Source organism: Aquarana catesbeiana, linkage group LG01 (genome assembly GCF_042186555.1).
Source record: "Aquarana catesbeiana isolate 2022-GZ linkage group LG01, ASM4218655v1, whole genome shotgun sequence".
Lineage (NCBI taxonomy): Eukaryota > Metazoa > Chordata > Amphibia > Anura > Ranidae > Aquarana > Aquarana catesbeiana.
This window is the reverse complement of record NC_133324.1, coordinates 172,125,663-172,152,418: the sequence shown is the minus strand read 5'-3', so window position 1 is coordinate 172,152,418 and position 26,756 is coordinate 172,125,663. Positions and strand designations below refer to the sequence as shown.

The window sequence follows — 26,756 nt, the reverse complement described above, 5'->3', positions numbered from 1 at the left end:
GTGTGAAAATTGGTTAAAATCCCCAAACAATATAGATTTTATGAAAGCAGACAAGTTGTAAAATAAATTGGTGGTAGTTCCAATTTATGTCACATGATATTTGTGCAACTGTTTATCAAGTGTAAAATTTCTGTTAAAACTGCATTAGGTTAATTTTAGTACACACAAACACTATATATTTCCCAATTTTTGGGGAAAATATAAAAATGATGTTGCACCAAGTAAATAGATACCAAACATGTCAAGCTTTAACTTTTAATGCCCCATAAAATGATGAACTTCAGTACCCTATATTTTTCAGGGGCTTTAAAAGTTGTGTTTGTGTGTGTGTGTGTGTACACAATATGGTTTAGAAAAAAAAAAAATTTGTGTGTGTGGACTGGGATTAATTTCTTGGGTATTATGTCACATAGGGGAACAAAAGTCCCCTATGTGATATGTTTTTCAGGTTCTCTTTAATATGAAATTGGGTCTTTCAAAACCCCGACCTTCCTTTAAAGCTAATGGAGCACACTCATTGGCTTCTTTCCAGCCCGCAAGCGCCAGGGAAAGGGGCACCTGAAACCGGAACTGACATTTTACACATCGTTCTAGGTTAATTCTAACTAGCAGAGATTAGATAACAGATGTTCCGCTCAGGTGGGACAGTGAAGCCCAGGAAGCCAGCCAAAGGGATTGGGCACACTCCGGGAGCTATAGAGAATGATCCAGTCGCTGTACAGCCTGTGGTTTTGTATTGTAAAGTTGGCTCGTGGAGTGTACACACGATCCTCAAGGGTGTGTGTATATCCCCCTGCTGCCACTGCTGTAAGATTCTATGGCAGTAAAACGATTAAAAGATCTCTGCACACTTAATATTAATGATTGATACCGGCACTAAATAAAAATGAATAGGAATAAAGAAATGCGCTAATACATACCTAATAGTGCAAGCAGCAACTCTCCTGCGAGAGATAAGCAGTCCCAGTATTATATAACTTTTGAGAGTTGCGCTAAATACTAAAAAAATGTCCACAAGTGATGTAATAATAATAATTCCTGGTGAGTATCACTGCCATCCACCACCTTGAAATGTAATCCTGTGCATCAGCACCACCACCAGAGGCTGAAAGACTAGCTTACTTGCTCATATGGACCTCTCACCACAAGAGGTTAATAGCGCTTGTGGCTCTATACCCAGCCAGGGCCTTTTATGACTTCAGAGGGTCTTCCCGCATTGACTTCTCAATCTTCCTGAAAGTTGTCATAGGAGTACCCCAAAATGAAAAAAGGCTCCACATAGTGTAAAATCGTAAAAATGTATTCTACGTATGCTAAAAATTGCACTTACATCAAGCATCAAGTAACATCAGCACGTCGCTCCGCCCTAGCATCCTTCCATCTCTCCTTTCCACATAGCAGAGGAAAACTCTGGTTTGGAGTTTCAGAGAAGAGGGAAATAAAATGTAAGCAGCCTTGTTCAGCAATTCGGCTTTCTATGCTTTTTCTCTGCCTAAACCTCATCATTGTCACCAATGTGCAGTGAGTTTGAGCTGATTCTGAAAACAGTAATTTTAACAACTTTTTGGTTGGAAATGTTGTTTCACAGGGATGGCTGACAAAAACTAGAAAACATTTGGCAGGTAAGAGTAAGCACAGATGTATTTAGCCAGTCTTTAATTTTAAGCTTTTAAATGTTTTTACAGGTTTTGAAACTGAGGCCAAGGTTTGTTGCTCTGAAGAAACAGCCATCATATATTGGAGGGACGGATGTACTGGAGCTTAGGGACTACCAGCTTGATGGCTTAAACTGGCTTGCTCACTCATGGTGCAAGTAAGATTATTTTTTTTTCTCCCTCTTTAGTTCTGCTTATTAAAGCTACATTCACACCTGAGTGTTTCGAAGTTGTGCGTGTTTTACTGCGATTTTGCCGTTTTTACAGCGTTTTTACCGCGATTTTGTTCAGGTCACCAATGTAAAAGGCACAAAAACGCCTGTAATCTGCCCCAAAGAAACTTATGTTCTTTTTTGAGCTTAGGGCGTTTTTCAGGTGTTTTGCTTCAAAAGACAAAACGCTCAGATGTGAACAGGTGCCATTGAAATGAATGGGATTTTGCTTGTTGGGAGTTTTATGAGCTGAAAAGGCTCAGGTGTGAATGCAGCCTTAAAGTTTGATGTATTTCCTAATTACTTTAATATTTTCCATTCAGAAGTCAACTATGCTTTCATAAACACAATCACACCTTATAAAATGTTATGCTCAATTAACAATATCATTGCTTCATTTGCTATTTAACTGGTAATTGCACAGCCATGCAACACAGTACGCAAACAAAACTTATAAATGTTTTCACACAAATCGAGCTTTCTTTAATTGGTATTTAATCAGTACTGGGTGTTTTTTATTTTTTATTATATAAACAACAATTTAAAAAAAAACAAACACATTTTTTACTTTCTGCTATAAAACCTACTCAATTAAAAAAAAAAATCAAATTTCTTCATAAATTTAGACCAAAATGTATTCTGCTTACATGTCTTTGGTTAAAAAAAAAAAAAAATCTCCTAAGTGTATATTGATTGCTTTGGGTGAAAGTTATAACGTGTACAACCTTTAATGTGTATATATACTGGAGAGTGTGTGTGTGTGTGTGTGTGTATATCTATATATATCTGTATATATATATATAGATATAGATATAGATATAGATATATATCTATATATATATATAGAGAGAGAGAGAGATAAATATATATACAGAGAGAGAGAGAGATATATCTATAGAGATATATATATATATATACACTTGTAATGTCGGTGATCAGCGACTTATACTGGGATTGTGATAGTGTGGAGGAGGACAATCAGACACTGGGTGGGAACTAACCAACTGCTACTGACCTCACCAGTGACACGACTGGTAATCCTATACTCTCGCTGTACTAATGACTCTGGCTGCGAAGGGGTTAAGCTCTCCAGTAATCAACGTGTTAAATGCCTAACAAGTGTTAATTTGTGTAATGTGTGCTGCTTTTCACTAAAGAAAAGGGGGGGGGCCATCTATGCAGGTGCCCTAAACCCAGAAACAGGCAGCGATGTACCAGTCAGTACCGTACTTTGCTATGGTATGGGTCCACGGTACATTGCGGGCAGTCCAGAAGTAGTTACAAATTGTAGTATATTTTTTTTATTTTAAAAGCGGTTGAATCTCAAGGAGGAATCTTTGAAGATGGTAAGAGCACTGAGTAAAGTCCTGATGCAGATGATGTGCTTTACAAACTCCTCTGCCCAAAATCCTTGGGTCCGTGCATATCTTGTTCTTAAGCATGCTAGGTAGTTGAAATATTCCTACCTAGACTTCTATGGAGTTGACTGCTTCATTTGAAGTGCTGCAGAGCACCAGGACCAGACCTGCCCCCAGCATTGGGAGTACAGAAGGGCAAGACGAGTTTTTAAAGCTTTAGCTCTTCCAAAGTATAAAATGTAAATGATCTTCGTAGGGTAGGTAGAGCACTCTGGCACACCAACAGCTGAGGTCTGCAGTCACATACTTGGGGAAAAAAACAGGTAAAAAAGTTTAACAGCTATTGTAACCGACTGTATTTGACGTTTCTTCTCTCTTCTTTCCAGAGGAAACAGTTGCATTCTGGCTGATGAAATGGGATTGGGAAAAACAATTCAGACTATTTCTTTCTTAAATTACTTATTCCATGAACACCAACTGTATGGACCTTTTCTGATTGTTGTTCCCCTTTCAACATTAACCTCCTGGCAAAGAGAAATTCAGATCTGGGCTCCTTTAATGAATGCTGTTGTGTATTTGGGGGATATTAGTAGCCGGAATGTGGTACGTTTATCAAACATCCTTCCATATGCAGTCTTTATGGTGGATATCACATTATCCTTTGTGGATCTTCAGAGTTAAAAACATGTATGCTTGTAAAAGATGTACCTGTCACTCTGTGCACTATAAAAACCAATAAGATTAAGGCTGAATTTAAGTGACATTAACCTGATTTGTTGCCTGTATTCAAATAGTTGCACAAACTATGTATACATTCCCATATCTGTGGAGCCAAGTTCAGACTAAGCTTTCGTGTGCTCACCTATTTTGCACTGAAAGATGCTTACCAGAGGTGTTCTGCTTAAGCAGGAAAATGCACCCAGCTCTGAAAATGCATTGAGGTTCTTCATTTTGCAAGTAAATCCTGAAGCTGTTTTTGGTGCAAAATGGTAAAACAAAATTGCCACTGACCTGTCTTGAGAGAGACTTAAAAGCTGTAATTGGAGATCTCTCCCTCAAACTCCTTCCTAAATTGCCTCGCCTCAATTTTTTCAGTGGAGAAGGAGCAGTTGAATGACAGATCTTTACTGTCCATTCACAGAATGCAATGAGTTATGGGAGAATAGTAGTAGAAGTTTTGTGAACGGTGGAGGGGGCAAAAGGGGTTTGGTAAATGGCACTGCTTTTCAGACAAGCAGCGGTGCCTGTTATCTCTTAGTTCCAGAAGATAGTCACTCTGGGCAATATCTGGCAGCTATGAAGGAGGTGCCGAATGGGATCATTTTTACAAGAAGCAATACTGCAGCACTGTTAGCTTTCATTTTTGTCTTCTTTTTTTTTTTTTGTGGGGGGGAAGCTGCTTAGAGACTAAGGCGTGGATTTCAACAGGACCAAGTGCAACATGCATATTCCAAATCTGTGTCTGGTAACTGCATATGGACAGTGCCTGCCATGGCCTCACTTATAGAGTGATTGCTTACCTGAGGCAGAGCCCAGCCACTTACAGTGCCTTGCAAAAGTATTCGCCCCCCTTTGCTTTTTACCTATTTTGTTACAGCCTTTAGTTCAATGTTTTTTATCTGAATTATATGTAATGGATCAGAACACAATAGTCTAAGTTGGTGAAGTAAAATTAGAAAATTATATACATAAAACTATTTTTCAGAGATAAAAAAAATGATAATTGGCATGTGCGTATGTATTCACCCCCTTTGTTATGAAGCCCATTAAAAGCTCTGGTGCAACCAATTACCTTCAGAAGTCACATAATTAGTGAAATGATGTCCACCTGTGTGCAATCTGTGTCACATGATCTGTCATTACATATACCAGGGGTCTTCAAACTATTGCCCTCCAGTTGTTCAGGAACTACAATTCCCATCATGCCTAGTCATGTCTGTGAATGTCAGAGTTTTACAATGCCTCATGGGATGTGTAGTTCCGTAACATCTGGAGGGCCGTAGTTTGAGGATCCCTGACATATACACACCTTTTTGAAAGGCCCCAGAGGCTGCAACACCTAAGCAAGAGTTTGAATAAATACTTTTGTAAGGCACTGTATCTGAATCAAGCGGACCTGATGTACAGTATATAAATCTGTTTGGTTGTTTTAGTGAGCTATGCATCTTAATAATGTTATTGAGCACCCTTGGAAAAAGGTCCACGTCCGCAACACTGCATGCATGTGTAAATGGGTTTTAATCATTTTGAAAATGCCCAGGGTCTGTTCTGTTTTTATAGATTTTGTTATTTTGTTTCAGATCAGAACTCATGAGTGGATGCACTTGCCGAACAAGAGGTTAAAATTCAATGTTTTATTAACAACCTATGAGATCCTTCTTAAAGATAAAGTAAGTAACTTGTCACATTTTGTTAGTAATAAATCCAAAAACAAACATTTATTATATTCCAGCTTACCAATTCTAAGATCTGTATTGGAATTCATTTTTTATTTTTATTTTTTTTTAGGCTAGCTTTCTTCTGTTTTCATCTGGTGACGCACCCAGTGGGTTTGTTGTTTTTCAAAAGAACAAGCTCTCTTGCAATATGTATCAGTTATAGAGATGAGGCAAACCTTTTAATACTGGCAGAGGTGTTCACAATGATCAGCTTTTCATTATGTAAAACTTATCACAAAGAGAATTTTTTTTTGCTGCAACTGCTTATAAAGTATTAGCTGGAGTTAAGCTTCAGTTTGTTAGCATATTTAAATCTACTAATACATTTAACACTACCCTCCCTCCACAACTGACAATGCTGCTCTGTAAAGGTGCCCCCTGTGCTCATTCATTGAGTGGGGGTGCTCTAATACAGGAGGTGTGTTACTGGCCAGATCACCAGATGAAAACAGGAGAAAAAAAATTGGTGCATCCAACACATGGAATGTTTGGTAAGCTGCTATATATTAGGTTTTTGGTTTAATACCACTTTAAACTTCTTTTTTTTTTTTTTTGATGTATGTCTAGTTAATTCTAGTAATTCTATATTTTCCTTATGAATTACTTAGATAACCAAATAGGAATTTTTAAATATGTGAATATCTTCCATTTACTTGAATTCTGTTCCCTGTCAGAGTAGGGTGACAGAATGCAATGAAATCCGAAAGATCTTCAGAGACTTTCTTTCTTGTCCTTTTGAAGGTCACAGGTATTTAGTTACAGTTGGGTAATACAGCCATCTACAGGAGGAATGGACACTGGCAAACAGTGTGTCTTGGTTTCTTCAATCAAGATTTCTCACTACAACCGCTACTTGAGCTCGTCTCTATATAGTAACCATACAGTTCAGCGTTTCCTTAGCAATCGCTGTGGATGCTGTACCTAGACCTTGCAGGCCTGGACAGTTGTGGAACCTAGGGCCCTCTGCATTATGGTGCTTTTCAAACCTGAGTGTATTGGTCATGGTAGCTGCAGAGCGCTCTCCCATGTCCCAAGCTTTGGCACAGACTCGGGGGTGACCCTACCTCTGCAGATGTAGGCTTCTGGACTTTTCAAGGCTACGTTTTTCATTGTGATGTTTTTCATTTCCAGAGCCATGGCACAGCCTCTGGTCTGACCCTGTCTCTGGAGAATCACTTTGTGAGTTGGATCGGTTGTGCTTAGGCACCCGGAGCTACCTATGTATCTTTATCATTTTCTGCCGCTTCTGAATTTCCCTGCTTCTTACTCGTTGTCTCAACATTTAGCAAAAAAGAAGCTTTATCCCACTGCTGTTCCTGCATTTCAAAATACCACAAGGAACCCTAATCTCTAGCTTTGAGTGTGCCAGCACTGCAAAACAGGCTTTTTTTAACGGTTGTCTATACCCAAACTTTTGTTTCTACTGAATCTGTTAGTGACTCGCTTTAACAGAAAAACGACTTGCTCTCATCTGCCAGGCAAAGATGTCTGGAGTTTTATACTTAAGCTACCAACATCTAACTTCCTACAAACATTTAACTTAAGGTGTTGTCTCTTGTAGAGAGCATCTGACTTGCATGGCCTTCGAGAGACTTTGTCTCTTCGGGTCTGTTCTGGATAACACTTTCATGGGTCACAAGGGACTCTAGAGCACGCTCCTGCTTCAATGCAGGTACTGCAAGGAGAGGTTGGCTGAGTCAGTGGTGGCCCTAGACCTTGGAGCCTGACACTGACTGCCCACATGTCTAAAAACCAAAACCAGCTAAAACTGCTGATCAATCTTGTGCACAATGTTGCACCCCCACGTTTTGAAAGTAGCTTTTTTTGTGTGAATCCTTCTGGGCCCAAGGAAAGCTAGTCCTTCAGGCATTTGAGTGCGTAGTACCCACTTGGGACTCCCTCTTCAGTTGTGCCTCCTGCCTTCCCTTATGATACTGCATGAAATTGTTCCTTTTCTGGTTCCCTTGTTTTCCTTTCACCCCTGGACCCCTTTCTCTAGGCCAGGGATATGCAATTAGCGGACATCCAACTGTTGCAGAACTACAAGTACCATTAGGCATAGCAAGACTCTGACAGCCACAAGCATGACATCCAGAGGCTGAGGCATGATGGGACTTGTAGTTTTGCAACAGCTGGAGGTCCGCTAATTGCATATCCCTGCTCTAGGCTGTGTGTCAGCTAGTTCTGAAGCTGGGTAATTTTTCTGTCTCAGAAGATTTGCTCTGGAACATGGTAGTTCCCCAGTGTTACCTGGTATCACTCCATGTCTTCTCTCTCCCAAGGGACCTTTTTGTCTCACTAGGTCCTCTGGGACCAGGCTTGACTGTTCCTCACCTTGTTTGCAATCTGAATTACCAGTGCACCTAATACTCTTTTGAGTCAGGACTCTTGTGTTAAAGTTAGTGCCCTTTTCTGACACCCTCTTTATGGGATATTCTGACCCTTTTGTGAAGAGGTGTAAGCTTCAGGGAATTTAGTGGGCAGCACCTCTCTGCTGGGCCTAGTGCCTGCAAAATTTTATCACATTTTGCCTGGTCTGGGTTCATCTCCTGGATCTTGGTGTGCATTAAGACCCTGCACAACAGGCTAAGCTCATTTCTTTCATACCATAGAGGATTTTTAAGTCTTGGTTCTACTGGTCATTTCCAGCTTGCCAGTCTGGTAGCAGAGTTTGTATTTCCCTTGCCTACCTTTCTGGTGGTGTTTACTCTTCGCTTCCCCTTTAATCAATCTGTGGGACAACATTTCTGAACACTGGTAGATTTGACGGTCATAGCGATAGGACATTCACCTTCAGCTTGCGGTCCATGGCTCCACCATCCCCAGAGGTTTCCGCCCGGTTCCGTGGCGTCATCGCCAGCCACCTTCCTTGTACACAGTGTCTTCACAGATTGAACACTGCAGGTTCCACTGTTTTCACCCCCCAAACCAACTCACCCCCCCCCCCCCCATCGTTTTCGACGGAGGACCCATCTGTAACATCTCTACATATGGGCAAGTAGGCTGTTTAGCCCCTGGTTGTTTTACATATGAACATTGGTGGTTTTACAGCAATTATTTTATTTAACCATTGAAGTTCTATGGATTTTGTTTATCAGTCCAATAAACTGCCTGTTTAGTGACTGACTTTTGCCCTCCCAAGACTTGTTTAAATAGAGGTGCCTGCACACCCATAACGCATACAGCCTTGTTCCCAAGCGCTATAGAGACCTTTGGTTTTACATTTATCCCCCCCTCCCCAGGGGTTGTCTCCAGCTGCTAGTTACAGCAATGCTGTCATCAATAACTCCCCCTAGTAATTCAATTTTGGAGGGGGGGGGGGGACCGATTTCTTGAACTTCCAGGATGTAGATGGAGAATGGTCTCCTACAGAGAATAATGGCCCTATATGGATAAATGATTCATCACTTTTCCACCCGAAGAGACTTGTGTCTCTGGTGATGTTCCGCCATTTACTCCTGTAGATGGCAACAACAAACCCAACTTTGATGAGGTATGGCTGTGTCCTTCAGTGAAGGAAAGAGAAAAAAATAAATAGGTTACTAGAAAATGGCACCTGTCTGCACTCAAAGCCGGCACACAGTAAACTTATTCGTAAAGCTAGATAAACATAAATGGCTTCAGCTCATTAGGAATCCCTAACACATTTCACCCATTTTGGGCTTAAAGTGGTTGTAAACCCATAAAAAAAAAAAACCTGCAAGACAAACGCATAGCATATTGGCTCATTATGAAATACTAGCCTACATCGAAGTCACCGTACACGGCTCCGGCCGGTGACATTGCTCCCAGAGTTTTTTGCGGGTATCGCAGGCTGCGACGCTGTGATTGGCCGGAATTGCAATGACATCACTCCCCGCGCATGCGTGCAGGAGCGGCCGGTAGAGGCACATTAGCTGAAGCAACGGCACGGGCGTGCCATTGCTTCAGTGCGCCGATGACGTCGGCACATGCTGATACAGGGGGATATCTCCTAAACGTGAAGGTTCAGGAGATATCCAGGGTAGCTACAGGTAAGCCTTATTATTGGCTTACCTGTAGTAAAAAGTGGTCTGTAAGGATTTACAACCTCTTTAATAGAGGCCAATATAGGAAATATGAATTCATTTTTCACATGATTGGATAATCAATGTGAATGTGCACAATTTACTGTGAAAAATCTCAGCTCCTCTAGTAAATTGGCCACGTTGCATCTGAAAACCCATGTAAATGCACAGCAGGGCTCATATTACAATACTACCAAAAGAAGGGAAAGACAAAGTTAACTGCTCAAGCTACAGGCCAATAGCCCTATTGAACGCTGATACGAAGCTGTACTCCAAGATCCTGGCCACTAGGATAAAAAAAACTAATCCCACAGTGGATCAACCCGGACCAGACTGGTTTTGTCCCGGGGAGAGAGGGGCGGGACAACAGCCTAAAATCATTACTGATGATGCACAAGAAGGTGCAGAATGAGACCCCAGTTCTATTCCTGTCATTGGATGCAGAAAAAGCATTCGACAGGGTAGACTGGGGTTTCATGATGGATACATTGCGGCACTTGGGTATCGGGACAAAAATGATGAAGTGGATAACAAATTTGTATAATGGCCCGACAGCAGTCGTAAAAGTAAACGGTAGACTCTCTCCAAAAATTAAGATGCAGAACGGAACACGGCAAGGCACTGTCTCCACTATTATACGTATTGGCTTTAGAACCATTATTAGCAACACTCCGCAATAACAAAGAAGTAGAAGGAGCGAGACTAGGAGGAAAAGAGCATAAGATCGCAGCTTACGCGGACGACATCTTGATGTACGTATCCAACCCAAGAGTGTCACTCCCAAACATATTGAAAGAAATAAAAAAATACGGAGAACTGTCAAACTTCAAAATTAATCCAATAAAAACGGAAATATTAAACATAGGACTAGAGAAAAAGGAAGTTCAGTTTTTACAAAAAGAATTCCCATTTACGTGGGTAAAAGAACTAAATTACCTTGGAATTAAAATAACTCCTAGAGTGGAAAAAATTTACCAGGCAAATTTTATCCCATTGATCAATGAGGTCAAAGAAGAAATGAAAAAGTTAAGAATACAGCCACTTTCATGGATTGGAAGAATAAATATGTTCAAGATGATGATACTACCCAAAATAAATTACAGATTACAGATGTTACCAGTAAAGATCCCGCAGAGCTTTTTTAAAATAATTAAAACAATTTTGTTAAAATACATATGGTTTAATAAAAAACCAAGAATCAAATACACGCTGATTACAAGGAAAAAGGAGCACGGAGGTCTGGCCGCTCCAGATATAAGTAGGTACTATAAAGCCATAGTTTTAACACGAATGTTAGAGTGGACAAATGAGAAAAATGAAAAAAAATGGGTGGAAATGGAAAACATAATAAGCGGAGTCACATTACATAAGAATATTTGGATTCCACGGAAATATAGAACATTGGACACTGACACACACGAAATAACAAAAAATGTATTTAAAATTTGGGACACCATTCAATTAAAGAATGAATGGAAATATAATTCACCACTATTAGCACTCACAGGATCGAATTTCTTCACCCCTGGGAAGGAAATATTTGGAATTCAAGGAATACGTAACCCACAATTGAAAGATATCACTAGAAATGGCAAAATAAGAACACGAGTAGAAAGAGGAAAGGAATGGATGGAAGATGAATGAATGGAATTATAATCAACTAAGGCACTTAGTAAGCACAATACCACACCCACTGAGAGACGAAACGAAATTAACCGCACTGGAAAAGCTATGTAGCAATGAAATACCATTGAAAAACGGAACATCAAAAATTTATAGTACACTGACAGATTTGGAAGCACAAGAAAGACCAGAATACATAAATCAATGGGAAAAAGAAATGAATATAAAAATAGATAACCAAAAAGTGGAAAAAATGATAGAAATGGGATATAATAAGGCCTGGGACATGAAGACTATTGAAATGAATTATAAACTAGTATCAAGATGGTATATGACCCCAGTAAGAATACACAGATTTCATCAAGACAAAACCTCTTTGTGTTGGAGAAAATGTGGCCAAATAGCAACGATCATACACATATGGTGGGAATGCCCAATAATAATGGAGTACTGGAAGGAAGTGTTAAATAACATAAAAGAAATAACTGAAGAAGAAATAGAACAAAACATCTGGACTTGCCTCTTCCATATCTATAATAAACCTAAGAAACAATATAGAAAATCAATAGTACCTAACCTCCTGAATGCGGCCAAGGCCTTAATTTCCAAGATTCGGCTAAAAAGTGGAAAACCAGACATTAGAAACTGGCTAAAGGAAATAGATTATCACTACAAAATGGAAGGAGGAGAGAAAAGGGATAATAGTAGATGGGAAAGTTGGAAAAAATACAAAGTCTCAGACATTTATTTAGATATGATAAAAGAAAGAATAGGTGCAGAGCCAAGTGGATAAATAAATAACATAAAGGAACGGACCAAACACAGGGAGGGGGGGTGGGGGGAAATAAGAGGGACTGAGAGAGAATAAGATAATAGTGGGTTCATATTTATAGGAGGCCTTTTGTCGTCGATTTTTAAAATTATTAAATAATATCCTAGAAGGGAAAAACAATAAAGATGTGACGGAAACAATCCACAATGATGTGAAAAATGAGAAGAGATAAAGTTTGACATATAAAGTTGAAATAATGTCTCTCAGAAAAATTTTCGCTGAAGTGGAAAAAAAGAAAAAAAAGAAAAAAAAAAGAGAAAGAAAAAAAAAAAAAAAAAGAAAAAAAGGAAAAAAAAAAAAATGCACAGCAGGGCAACATGTGCATGTTCTTATGTATACCATATTCATATAACCTATTTTTGTGTAATTTACCTGAAATGACCGCTTTTCATTTGTGTGACTTAAAGGTTTAGACGTTTTAAATTGTATGTGGCATGTCTTGGCAATTTTATTGAGAATCCATGTGCTGTATCGATAGAGTACACTACTGACCATTTCTTTCGTCAATATTGGACTGACCTAGAGAGAATGGACTTTAATGGCACCACAAACACGCCACAAACACACAAACTGTTAATATGGTTATAATGCATACATAATAGTTTGTGGTGCCATAAAAGTCCATTTTCTGTCAATTCGATATCATTCAAATTAGTACGAGGCACAGTTTTATCGATGTATGTCCACAGTACCACCCTGTACTGACAAAGAAAAAAACCTGACCTTTTCTTTCATTAGTCTTTTCTAGGAGGCGTTAACTGGGCTTTCATAGGAGTTGATGAAGCTCATCGGTTGAAGAATGATGATTCCCTTTTGTATAAGACCATGATAGATTTCAAGTCTAACCATCGGCTTCTTATCACTGGAACACCATTGCAGAACTCACTCAAAGAGCTATGGTCCCTGCTTCATTTCATCATGCCGGAAAAGTATGTTATGAAGGGACTTGTGTTTATCTATAAAACCCGAAACAATATTTTGAGAACTGAACTGACAGTGTTGCTTTATTTTCTAGATTTTCCTCCTGGGAAGACTTTGAAGAGGAACACGGTAAAGGCAGAGAATATGGCTATGCCAGCCTACACAGAGAACTTGAGCCATTCCTTCTAAGAAGAGTTAAAAAAGATGTGGAGAAGTCATTACCAGCAAAGGTGGAGCAAATTTTAAGGGTGGAGATGAGTGCGCTGCAGAAACAGTACTATAAGTAAGTAGAACTGGTACAGTGGGGACGTAAAGTATTCGGACCCCCTTACATTTTTCACTCTTTGTTATATTGCAGCCATTTGCTAAAATCATTTAAGTTCATTTTTTTTCCTCAATAATGTACACACAGCACCCCATATTGACAGAAAAACACAGAATTGTTGAAATTTTTGCAGATTTATTAAAAAAGAAAAACTGAAATATCACATGGTCCTAAGTATTCAGACCCTTTGCTCAGTATTTAGTAGAAGCACCCTTTTGATCTAATACAGCCATGAGTCTTTTTGGGAAAGATGCAACAAGTTTTTCACACCTGGATTTGGGGATCCTCTGCCATTCCTACTTGCAGATCCTCTCCAGTTCTGTCAGGCTGCATGGTAAAGGTTGGTGGACAGCCATTTTTAGGTCTCTCCATAGATACTCAATTGGGTTTAAACCAGGGCTCTCGCTGGGCCATTCAAGAACAGTCACAGAGTTGTTGTGAAGCCACTCCTTCGTTATTTTAGCTGTGTGCTTAGGGTCATTGTCTTGTTGGAAGGTAAACCTTCGGCCCAGTCTGAGGTCCTGAGCTCTCTGGAGAAGGTTTTCGTCCAGGATATCCCTGCACTTGGCCGCATTCATCTTTCCCTCGATTGCAACCAGTTGTCCTGTCCCTGCAGCTGAAAAACACTACCACAGCATGATGCTGCCACCACCATGCTTCACTGTTGGGACTGTATTGGACAGGTGATGAGCAGTGCTTGGTTTTCTCCACACATACCGCTTAGAATTAAGGCCAAAAAGTTCTCTCTTGGTCTCATCAGAACAGAGAATCTTTTTTCTCACCATCTTGGAGTCCTTCAGATGTTTTTTTTTAGCAAACTCCATGCAGGCTTTCATGTTTCTTGCACTGAGGAGAGGCTTCCGTCAGGCCACTCTGCCATAAAGCCCCGGCTGGTGGAGGGCTGCAGTGATGATTGACTTTCTACAACTTTCTCCCATCTCCCGACTGCGTCTCTGGAGCTCAGCCGCAGTGATCTTTGGGTTCTTCTTTACCTCTCTCACCAAGGCTCTTCTCCCCCGATAGCTCAGTTTGGCCAGATGGCCAGCTTTAGGAAGGGTTCTAGTCATCCCAAACGTCTTCCATTTAAGGATTATGGAGGCCACTATGCACTTAGGAACCTTTTAAGTAGCAGAAATTTTTTTGTAACCTTGGCCAGATCTGTGCCTTGCCACAATTCTGTCTCTGCTCTTCAGGCAGTTCCTTTTTGACCTCATGATTCTCATTTGCTCTGACATGCACTGTGAGCTGTAAGGTCTTATATAGACAGGTGTGTGGCTTTCCTAATCGGGTCCAATCAGTATAATCAAACACAGCTGGACTCAAATGAACATGTAAAACCATCTCTAGGATCTTCAGAAGAAATGCACAGCACCTGAATTAAATATGAGTGTCACAGTAAAGGGTCTGAATACTTGTACCATGTGATATTTCACTTTTTCTTTTTTAATAAATCTGCAAAAATGTCAACTATTCTGTGTTTTTCTGTCACTATGGGGTGCTGTGTGTACAATAATGAGGGAAAAAATGAACTTAAATGATTTTAGCAAATGGCTGCAATATAACAGAGTGAAAAATTTAAGGGGGTCTGAATACTTTACGTCCCCACTGTAATTCTCCTTTTTTTTTTTTTTCCCTCCTAAAGGATCATTTCATCCAAAGTGGTAATTTTAACTAGACGTTATGGCTGCAGAAGTCTTTAGGGTTTATGCACACTGCTGCTCCTAAACTGACATTTTTGGGGCTTTGGACATATTTTGCACCTGCCCTCCCCTCACTTAAAGCCTATCTATCCATGTGCACACAGGCTTTTTGAGGAGTTTGGGAGCAGAAGTGTTTAGAGGTGGTCTAAGCTCCTCTCCTGAAGGCAGAAAAATCACATTCAGGAGCAGAGCGTTCGAGCATAATAAAAAACCCACCAAATGCATATAGTGCCCAAGCGCTAGGAGTGTTTAGTGATTGAACGTTTATTCTTTTCAGTGACCAGACTAATTGACAATTCTGACCAATGATATAAAAGGTGCATTTTGAATGCAGATTTTTTTCCTGTAAGGCGAAATAAACTAGTTTGCATGAGACCTAACAAGGGATAGAACAGGTTGTCTGTTTTCTTTCCGGCATTCGTAAGATATAGAAATTTTACCACATTAACAAACCTCTTGTTAAAAAAACTGAAGTGCTTAATTAATGCAGAATTCATATTTCCATGCTATCAAATGTTTCTTTATTGTACACCACAGGACACGGGGTTTATTTTTTACTTCTTGGGTTATGCTTCTACTTTCAGCAGAATGGACACTGGCCCTCAAAAAGCTTTCCTTCCCCTTCACTAGAAAGTATTAACAGATGGCAATTTTTCATGCTGGGAGTGTTCCAGTCTCGCACAGTCCAGGAAAACATGGTCACTGGTGGAAGCCAAGTTACCCATCAACATCCTTGCTCGGAGCAGTTTGGATGGCTCTGCAACACTGGACCCTCATTTCTGCGAGGGCACCCTATAAGAGAGCAGTTAGATTGTGCCAAGGCTGGGGATTACATCAGGCACTGGGGGGGCACCAGGAGTCTTGCAGCCTTGAAGGAAGCAAACCAGTTAATGTTATTGGCAAAAACTCGCTGTCAAGTGATCTCTGCAGTTCACATCACAGAATTGGGAAACTGGAAAGCGGACTACCTCAGCGGCCACCACCTGGATCAATGGAAATGGGCCCTTCAGCCAGACATCTTCAATCTCATGTCAGAAAGAGAAAACTCTGGATGTCTACATCCTAGCCTCTAGATTCAACAACCAACTATCTTTCTTTTTTTTTTTTTTTTGTAACCAGAGCCAAGGATCCTCATTAATGCGGAGTGCTGGCCTCAGATGCCTTGATAATTCCCTGGTCTCTGTTCAGGCTAATCTGCGCCCTCCCTCCAGTCCAAATGCTCAAAGAGATGACACAAAAGAGGAAAATGGTGGTTCTCACCAATATGGCCCACAAAACCTGGTACACAGACAAACTTGGACTTCTTGCAGACCACTCCTTGCCTCTTCTTAAAGTGGGAGTAAACTCCCATCTCTGATTCTCACCACCTAATAGGTAATGTAACAAACTCCTAAACGTGCATAGTTTAGAAGATATTTACCATACATGCAGCCAGTGACATCGCTGGTGCATGCGCACTGAAAGAACGGCCACCCGGGCCGTTCCTTCAGGACCCTGTGCCGTAAACTGCGGCTCCCATGCGCATGTGTGGGAGTGACCTGTTCGCACCTACAGCCAGTCACACTGCCATAGTCTGCAAACCTAGAATGAAGACTAGGTGAAAATTGGAACACCAGCAGTGGTGGCAGCTCTGCCCTGGAAGGGCTTCGTTTTAAGGCAAGTTTAACATAATGTGCTAGTATGCGATACATCCTAGCACATTATGCCTTTACCTCGCAGGATGCAAAAAAAAAATATCTAGCAGTTTACTACCGCTTTAACAGGCCAGATCCACTGTCCCAGAGCCCTCTATTCCACCCTGCTTCTCATTCTCTGGCTTTAAGGCCTCATGTTCACTGCTGCTGATAAACGGATGTTCAGAGGCAGTTGGCTGCTTTTTTCAGCTGCCCCTGAACTCATCCAATGTTATCTTATGTGTACATGTACACAGGTTCATTTAATGTCGTTTTAAGGCAGTTGAGTTGAGGCCTTTTTTGAAAAGCAAAAAAAATGAGTTCAGACGCTGAGTTTAGAGGCAGTTCAAGCGCCAAACGCTTCTAAACGCGGTAACTTTTATAGGCGTTTTTCATTTTTGGCTATTTAGCCAAAATTTTTTCTAAACACAGCATGTAAACATGGCAAAACTGACGTTTTTAAACGTGGGTTACTATCTGTCAAGTTAAATGGTTCAGGAGAGGTTGTAAAAACGTCCCGTGTACATTAAGCCTAACAGCATGAGGATTCAAGCTTGGGTCTTAAGAGTCTCTAAACCCTGTTATTCCTACGGCCTCATGTACACTGCGGCTGGTAAACGGACGTTTAGGAGCAGTTGGGCATTTTTTTCAACTGCTCCTGAACTCTCCTCTGTTATCTTATCAGTACATGTACACAGGGTTGTTTATAGTCGTTTCTAGGCAGTTGAGTTTAGAGGCATTTCAAGCGCCAAACGCTTCTAAACGTGTCAACTCACATTTAGCCACATTTTGTTTTACGGGCGTTTTTCAGAGGTTGTAAAAGCGTCCAGTGTACATTAAGCCTACCTTGCTGAAAGCAAAAAAAAACACTTGTGGTAAGATCTACTTGCGCACGTGGAAATCCTCCTTTGTCTGGTGTGAACACTGGCACTTCAATCCCAGATATTGCTCTGTGCTTCTAATTCTGGCCTTCCTACAATCAAGTCTTGACCAGAGCTTGGCCTTAAGCACTTTAAAAGAACAGGTATTAGCCTTGTCTAGTCTTTCAAAGACTTAAGGCTTTGTTCCTCATGCTGTGCATTGCATTAGGCCCCCATTGCAGTACACGGTGCTTCCTTGGGATCTCAACTTGGATCTCTCTGCCCTGCAGAAACCACCCTTTGAACCATTCAGGGATATTCCCCTTAGATGACCTCCTCTGCAAAGTAGCCTTTTGGTTCCTATCACATCTGTCAGACATACTGTATCTGAGTAGCCGGCTGTCTCCCACAAGAAGCAGTTTCTTATAAATCACACAGACAAGGTTGTCTTGCCCCCAAGACCATCCTTTATTCCCAAGGTGGTATCGGTCTTCTATTGCAGTAAGGATATTGTACTTTTCTATGTACTACACCAAAGCATCTAAAGGAAATCTCTGTTCATTGTCTGGACATAATCGGTAGTCTACCTCCAAAGCTACAGCTTTGATCACTGAAACGGATTCCTGATTTGTCCTGACCTCAGGACCTCACAAGGGACACCCTGCTTTTAAGTCCACCATCACAAGGTGGTTCAGAAATGTTATCTTTAGTGCTTACACTCTTAAGGAAAAATCTCCTGCACTTTTACGTGCCCATTCCACCAGAATAGTGGGCCTTTCCAGGGCATTTTGGTACCAAGCCTCTGTAGATCAGTTGTGCTTCCACCTGGTCCTCTGTTCAAAAGGATACCCAGTCTTCTGCGAATCCTGCTTTTGACTGCAAAGCCTTGCAGGCACTCTCTGAAGTTGAGCCTGTTGGCACAATTCTGTTTGCCTAGTTGTTGTCCACCCTTTTCATTCATTGCTTGAGGATGTTGCAGTGGCAATGACTACTCAGCCTCTGTCCTGTACTGTACTGTAAATTCTATGTTTTGGCATGAAGTACAGGACATCCTCTTTCATTTCTTGGTTACTCTGTATTGCTTGCTACGATACTGAGGAATTGTTGAGTGCGGTAAAAATACGGGAAGTTCCCCAGTGGGTGCATCCTCAAGAGTGTCCAATCTGGCGAATAATACAGCACACAGGACCCTACCCACTCTTCTTACGATCTCCCTATTGCTTGCTACAAAGCTGAGCCTAACTGGAAGTCATATAGAGGGTGTGTCCCTGCACCTTTTTTTTCCCTTTTCTTTTTAAATTAGTATTTAGTGGTTAGCTGCATATAACCCAGGCTGCAATGATTTAAAGATGCTTGTGTCCTGTAATGTACTCCGAGAAACAGATTTTACTGCTCCTAATTTTGCCTGTAGGGGTTTTCATTTTACTGGACACTGAAGACCAAGTAAACCAACGATTACGAAGTCAGTTACGAGGCTACAGGTAACAGAAGGAATAGGGCCTCAAATATCTAATTCTCCATTTGTCTTTTTATAGCATTGTTTACTTATGTTAATAGTTTGAAGCCCATTTGTATGGAATTTGCTGGAATTCTTCTCTAAAGCTGAAACAAATTCATGCCATTTATGTATTCAATAAAAGTTTGTTTAGTTGCACCTAATGTAAATACCATTTTGACTAGGTAAGAGCCTCTCTTAGAGCGGCTAATAATGGGCAATCAGGTGTGCTGTGAGTGAATGTTCTAACATAATTTTTAAACAAAAAATAAACCATTGCACAACTGAAATCAGTTTTTTTTCTTAGGTGGATTTTAACAAGGAATTATAAGGCTTTAAGCAAAGGTTCCAAGGGCAGTACCTCAGGATTTTTAAACATCATGATGGAGCTAAAGAAGTGTTGTAATCATTGCTACCTCATTAAGCCACCAGATGATAATGAATTTTATAACAGACAAGAGGCTCTACAGGTGAGATTGTGTGGTGAATAATTTTGGATTTTTGACATAGTGAGGGCACTGTTGGGGTTTTGTGCTGTGCTCATATAACCTTCCTTGTGTACATGCTGTCCTATGATTTGTAGGGGTTCCCAGTCAAAAGGGCATTTTAGTTATTGTCCACAGGAATGAACTGGATTGTAGTAATGAAAGCAGATGTGTGGTGGGAGTGCCCATAGCAATGCCTCTGCCTCTATTTTCATTTCTTCCAGTATATCATAGAAGTTTAGTCGTGTGTGTGTGTGTGTGTGTGTGTGTGTTTTCCTTGCCAAATAATGATACACTGCCATTAGTGTAGAAAGCAGATTTCTATTCATTGAAGGGCGCAGGAGTTCAGAGACTGCTGGTTAAACCGCCTATTATTGGAGGACTGGACACTGGCAAACTAAAAAATTGTGGCCAGAGGTTGATCATGTGAGAGGAGGACGCTGCAACTCCGTGCACCTGCCGACAATCTGCTGGCTTTCAGTGAGAAAATAGGGAGGATACACCAGGGCTTTTCTGTCCCCTACTGTCTGTACTACCTGCCTTTCTGCCAGATTACTACCTGCCTCAGTGTGCACCCTGCAGTGCCATCCAATTACCAGAGTAATGGAGAAGCGTCTCAAGAAGGCTGGTGTGATCGGAACAGTGTGAGAGAAGGGTACACAGGAGAGTGCCATCCAGCCTGCGCTCCAGATAGCAAAGAAGGACAGAGGAAAGGAGGCAGCAGCAAGACTTGAAGGCTTCACCTGGAATGCGGACCGTGACTTACCTGGAGTGTCAAGTATGCATGGTATGTCTAATATGCTTACAGAAGCTCCAAGTGAAGCAGCAGAAATAGAGGCAGAGGAGACAGAGGAAATGACGAGATCTGAGAGATCAATGGATCCTGTCCTATGGGAGATACTGGAGTGGGGGAGACAAACTGAGAAAATTGCGGCTAGAGGAGTGAGTAAAGCCTCAGGTGCTGTTGCTCTGCTTTCCCAACCTGATTCAATGAGAGAGCCGACAATTAAGGATGTGTACTTGGCAGTACAGAACTGTAATTATACTTTGACTTCCTTATCTGCTCAGTTTAATCACCTTAGGGAGGATGTGATGATTATGCGACAGGATATGCAGAAAGTGCGTGAGCGAACATGCGGTAGAGGGACAGGTTGCCACTATGGAGGATGAGATGGGTCTTATTCAGAGACATTTCAAAGAAATGGGATTGCAATCTGGTCACTATGCAAATCGCATAGATGATCTCGAGAATAGACTCAGAAGGAACAATGTACGAATCCTTGGTATACCTGAACGCCTGGAAGGGGGGAAGCCCACTGAATTTATTGAACAATGGTTGTTGGAAGTATTTGATAAACAAAACTTTACTCCTTTTTTTTGCCGAGGAAAGAGTACACCATATCCCTGCTAGATCCCCACTTCCAGGCAAATATCCTAGGCAGTTTATTCTGAAAATGCTCCATTACAGGGATGGAGACAAAATTCTATAATTGGCCCGTATTAAGGGAAATATTGAAGTTAATGGATCAAAGATTTCTTTACGGATTATTCCGCTGAGGTTCAAAAGCAAAGAGCCCAATTTATAGATGTTAAGACGCCTCCGTGATATCCAAGTTCAATATGCTATGCTTTATCCTGCCAAACTAAGGATCATAGCTAGGGGAGAACCTTTTTTTTGATTATTCTAAGGCGGCAGCATCATGGCTTGATAATAATGAGCAACATTTGTCATCGCATATCAGCAGCACTCATGTTATGCAAAGAAATGGAACAGTTTAAGAAAGAAGAAAAGGAATAATCATTTAAGATGCGATAAATATGAAATAATGAGACGATTAGGAAATGTTTCTTTTCCCCCCTTTTTTTTTTTTTTTTTTTTCTTCTCCCCTCATTCCTCTTCTCTCCTATAGGCAGCTTTCTTTGGTTTGCACGGATGCTAACTGTACAAGCTGGTTACAGCTATACACAGATATAAACAACAAAAAAACTCCTGCACTGGTGGACTATATGCCCAGGCTCAAGCCTAGATGGATTTTTTTTTCTTCTCCCTTTTTTTACATCTTCCTATGGGAATGTGTTTGGCATCCAGAAGCCTGTGTGTGTGTGTGGTGGGTATGTAAAGGAGGGGATGATATTCATTTTTTTTTTTTTTTTTTTTTAACCGCCTTTTTGGGGAGTATTGGCTTAATATTTGCAGTTGACCATATATATAAAGCTAATAATGGCTACTGAGATTGTAATATGGTCATGCAATATTAGAGGGATCAAGAACCCTATTAAGAAACGTGCATTGTTTATTAAATTGTCTTAGCATGAACCCCTTATTGCTTGCCTGCAGGAAACGCTTAACTAAGGCTACTGTTAGCTTATTACAGAATAAAAGGTACCTTATCCAATATCATTCTGAATACTCAGCATATGCAAGAGGAGCAAGTATATTAATTTTTTCTAAGCTTCAGTTTTCCTGCAGGCAAGTAATGCTGGATTCACCGGGCAGGTTTGTCTTGTTGGTATGTGCATTATTCTCTACGCAATGTATTTTGTGGTCTATCTATATCCCTCCACCATATAATAGTGAAGTAATGCGACAGGTATGTTAATGGCAGATAACCCAGGGATCCCCTTTCTGATTATAGGGGATTTTAATAATGTATGTAATCCCAGCATGCATAGATACCCAGTAGGCCCTAATGTAGATACTACTTTTTCATAGTTCTATTCGGGAACTGGGACTACAGGATATATGGCATCTTAAGAACCCATTTTCTAAGGAATATTTCTGTTCTAGCACCTACCAGACCTTATCAATAATAGACACATCCCTGGGTTTCTAATATTCAATACTTAACTAGAGGTTTATCAGAACATTCACCTATAGTAGAAACACTAAATAAAATAAAGCCCAGAATTAGGACTAGCTGGCAGGTTCCTGCTTTTTGGTTTAAAGTTTTGCCCCAGGGGGACTCAACGAGTCAGGCCTTACTCAAATTTTTCAATATAAATAACTCAGCTTCACCTCAGGTGGTATGGGATACCATGAAAGCTTTATATTAAGGGGAACTCTGCTTAAAGCCATAAGTGTTTATAAAAAAAACTAGTAGGTAACGGGAATCCCTGTTAGCAGCCGATGTGCAGCAGAAAGAAGATCAGTATATTAAGGATCCTACCACCTCTAATAGAGGGGTCTGGAGGGATGCACAATTATGGTATAGACAGGCAATGATAAACAAAGCTGCACGATCTGGCTTTTTGTCCAGATGTCGCAGTTTTGAGGAGGGGGAAAGAACAGGTAGAATGCTATCCGTAATAGCAGTCTCAAGAAAATACTAAATTAATTTCCTCTATTCGTACAGCAGGGGGAGATATTTCTTATGAACAAAATGAAATACTGCAATCTTATTATAGCAATTTTATATCAAAATAAAGTTAAATACTCTAAAACAAGTCTTAAGGAATTTTTAGACCCTCTAAAACCCCCCTCTCTTGGTAACTTACAGGAACTTAATACCCCATTGACATTAGAGGAACTTGTCAGGGCAGTGGCAGAATCCCCAAACAATAAGGCCCCAGGTACTTGTGGTTTACCATAAGAAGTATACAAACAACATGGGGAGGTCTTGCTTCCAGGACTGTCTTGGGAAAAAATCCCAAGATAAAGCTATCAATCCTCCAGTGAGCTAGGGATGGGGGTGGACTGGCTGTGCCTCAGCCGAGACTTAATTTCATAGCCAACTTCAGCATTATGCCGGCTGGGGTGCTGTAAATTGGGAGGATCCCATACAGGCTCTATTGCTAGGTAAGAATTCTAGTTACAATCTTTTGGCTCAGCTGGAATCTGAAGCCTTGGCCGATACCTGTAAAGGTCCAACACTGTCACTTATGAATAGAGTCTGGAAGGAAATGAGTATAATGAAATATGAAGGGCCCTCGGAGTATTCTACACTTTGGGGGAATAGGCATTATAAAGAACTAGGTAAATTGGAGGGGTTTGAATGCTGGCGCTCTAAAGGGCTTCAAAATATAGCTCTGCTTTACTCACATAATGTTCTACATTCCTTTCAGGATTTGTAAGAATCTTTTCAACTGCCTCATAGTAATTTTTTTAAATACAATTATGACATGCGGTACAATGTCAGTTTAAGGGGGAAAAGATAGCAGTAAAACCAATGGCACTCTTAACCTCAATACCAGTGGCAACTGAGAAAAAGGGCATCATTTCATCGCTATATGGCCAACTCCCGAGGCCCTTTTATCAAGTGGATGTTCGAGCAGCCGAGGATTCAGCTTTCGTCTGCATTATACTGCGGGCTGCCATATTAAGTCTGGCTATTTTTTAGCAGGGTGTCTCCCTCCCCTCAAGGCTATTACTCTGGGACATCCCAGTAGGTAATGAATATTAGCCTGTGTCCCATGATGTATGAAAAAGAAAATGGGATTTTTTCGTCATACTTACCTGTAAAATCCTTTTTTCTTTGAGTACATCATGAGACACAGAGGTCCCTCCCCTCTTTTTTGAGGATTCAGTGCTTGCTACAAAACTGAAGTACTTCCTGTATGGGAGGGGTTATATAGGGGATCACTTCCTGTCTAAAGACCTTTGGTCTACCAGTGTTCATTCACCTGGAGATGAAGTATAACCCAGTAGGTAATGAATATTAGCCTAACTCTGTGTCCCATATAGTATTAAAAAAAGGATTTTACAGGCAAGTATGATGAAAAAATCCTATTTGAATCTGCTGGTGGCCTTCGAGACTCTATCTGATGTTGACTCTCAAGTCCTGAGGATTTACAAGCCACCCACTTATACACCATCTTGGCTCTTATTAAAATGGCTTGCATCCTTTTAAAACTCAATGAGTATTCTTCTACCAGTGCAGTTTCAGCCTTGCCTCCTTAAAAATTTCCCTATCCACCAAGATTTTTTCAGTGCGCCTGTTTCCACTTCTCCTTTACAGATACTGGAATTTATCCCACCTAAAATGCTTTCAGTCCTGTGCCTGTTTAAATACCCCATCAACAAGTGATTTGGAGGCCCTTTTCAATTACCTTGTTTTTTTCCTGCAGACCCTTCATTGCTGCCTGTTCTGGCTGTGATGCTAGCATGCCAAACTCTTGCTTACTGGGCTAAGCTAATAAGGAGAAATTCTTTTTTTTTTCCCAGCTGATCCCTTGCAGCTTTACTTACTGCATAGATATGTTATGGGATACAAGACTGGCAACCTCTGATTCTCCTGCCAGTGAACCTGAGGAGGACACAGCGCCTACTGTGCATGCCCTTTGAGGGACATCATCTCTTCAGAGCTTCCCTGGACACCCTTTTCAAGGATGTCAGCGGGGGGGCAAGAGTACCTCAGCAGAAGAAACCTAGAGCTCAGTCCAGAAAAGCTTGTCCCTCCTTTGTTACTTCTAGGCGTCAACACCCCCCCAGCTAGAATTCTGCTCTCCGCACCCTCAGTTTGTGTCTTCCCACCTACCTGGGTTGTCTCAAAGACTGGTGGTCTATACTGTATGATAAAGAGTAGAGGAATTTTGACTTGCTTGTAAATTCAATATATTGGAGCACAGTACAGGATGCAGGCCACCCTCCCTCCCATTCTTTGGTTTACTGTATATTGGTTTCAGAGTAGGGATATAGGGGAGGTTGCCCAAGGGTCATGTCCTCCAAAACTTTTCCGGAGTCTGATAACCTGAATGCGCATGCCTATATAAATCATGATGTATGGCTATTCTGCCGGTGTCTTGTACTGTAATTCGTAAATGTCATATCCTGGGTAAATTAAAATTCCTCTTTTTTTTTTTTTTTTTGCGTTCATTGAAGGACACAGTCCCACCTCTCTCTCTGATCACACTCTTGGAATTTATTTTTCACAGAACTAAGTCATGCTGAGAGTACAAAGTTTTATACTATGCTGCCCACAGTTTTTTTTTTGTTTACTGGTGTCCACATTTTCAATAAATTCCAATAAATTAATTTTGCTCTATGCACAACAATGCAATTATTTAGTACTTATAAGTAGTGGAAAATAAGTGTTATAATCACAGTAACACCAGGTAAGTTTAATTTTTATTCATATGGTCTACCAGTAATCTTTGGGCTCCATTTTCCAGCAGAATGCTACCTCTAGTTTATTCTGTGCGAGGGATGAAAAGAATTGCTTGCGTTTCTTAATGTAATATTTCTGTTTTGTTACCCTTTATCCTGTAAAGCACTTAATTCGGAGCAGTGGGAAACTTATTCTGTTGGACAAATTGTTAATACGTTTACGTGAACGTGGTAATCGAGTCTTGATCTTTTCTCAAATGGTGCGGATGCTGGACATCCTTGCAGACTATTTAAAGTCTCGACTGTTTCCTTTTCAGGTTAGTAGTTATTGAGTACTTCTGTGATGAAAAGTCAAATGCACATGTCAAGTCATTTTTTATCAGTTTCTGAAAATGTTTCTCTTCTAGAGGTTAGATGGGTCCATCAAAGGAGAAATAAGAAAGCAAGCACTTGATCATTTTAATGCTGAAGGCTCAGAGGTAATGTTTGTGTCCACAGTAAATTACTTTTTGCAAATAGTGTTTTGTAAGGGGCACTCTTTTGTTGAAGAGGCTCTCTATCATGTTATTAATATGGGTAGTTAATCTGTTGTCCATAGAGGGACACAACTTTATTTTATTTAAGCAATCTACAGTTCATACTTCCTCCTACTTGAGAAAAACACACTAGACACATAGAATACTGACAGCCAGCCCACCTTAAACTATAACTCCTCAACTTACACCTACCCAGTTGTGCTTTAGTATCCTTAGAAAAATATTTCATTTAGTGTACTATATTTCTTTAACCTTGGTAGATTTCTACTATCTATGGCTACAAGTAGATTCAGGCTGAATATTGGAATTCCTTTAACCCTTTCCCTGCCAGGCCTTGTGCTCCATTTTGTGCTCTCAGGTGGCCAGACCATTTTTGCAATTTTTCCTTTTGTTTTTTTTATGTTTCACTTATAGCTTTCAGAATTTGTGACCCCTAAACCCCCCCCCAACCATATGATTTCTGAAAGCATATGACCTCTAGAATAAAAAGGTGCTACTGATTTTTTTTTAGACCCCGCGGTATTTGCGCAAATGTTTATCAAACCAATGTATTT

General features: G+C 40.6%; 1 protein-coding gene across 2 annotated transcripts in view; it reads left to right on the top strand.

Moving 5' to 3' along the window:
- CHD1 (chromodomain helicase DNA binding protein 1) overlaps window positions 1–26,756 on the top strand; it is a 159,700-nt gene that overhangs the window by 59,392 nt on the left and 73,552 nt on the right. For both annotated transcript variants that reach the window (XM_073624566.1, XM_073624565.1), the window contains 8 exons: window positions 1,686–1,813; window positions 3,612–3,828; window positions 5,526–5,615; window positions 12,903–13,093; window positions 13,180–13,368; window positions 19,446–19,608; window positions 25,831–25,983; window positions 26,074–26,145. In XM_073624566.1, the coding sequence (XP_073480667.1) occupies window positions 1,686–1,813; window positions 3,612–3,828; window positions 5,526–5,615; window positions 12,903–13,093; window positions 13,180–13,368; window positions 19,446–19,608; window positions 25,831–25,983; window positions 26,074–26,145 (1,203 nt within the window). The remainder of the gene's footprint in view (window positions 1–1,685; window positions 1,814–3,611; window positions 3,829–5,525; window positions 5,616–12,902; window positions 13,094–13,179; window positions 13,369–19,445; window positions 19,609–25,830; window positions 25,984–26,073; window positions 26,146–26,756) is intronic.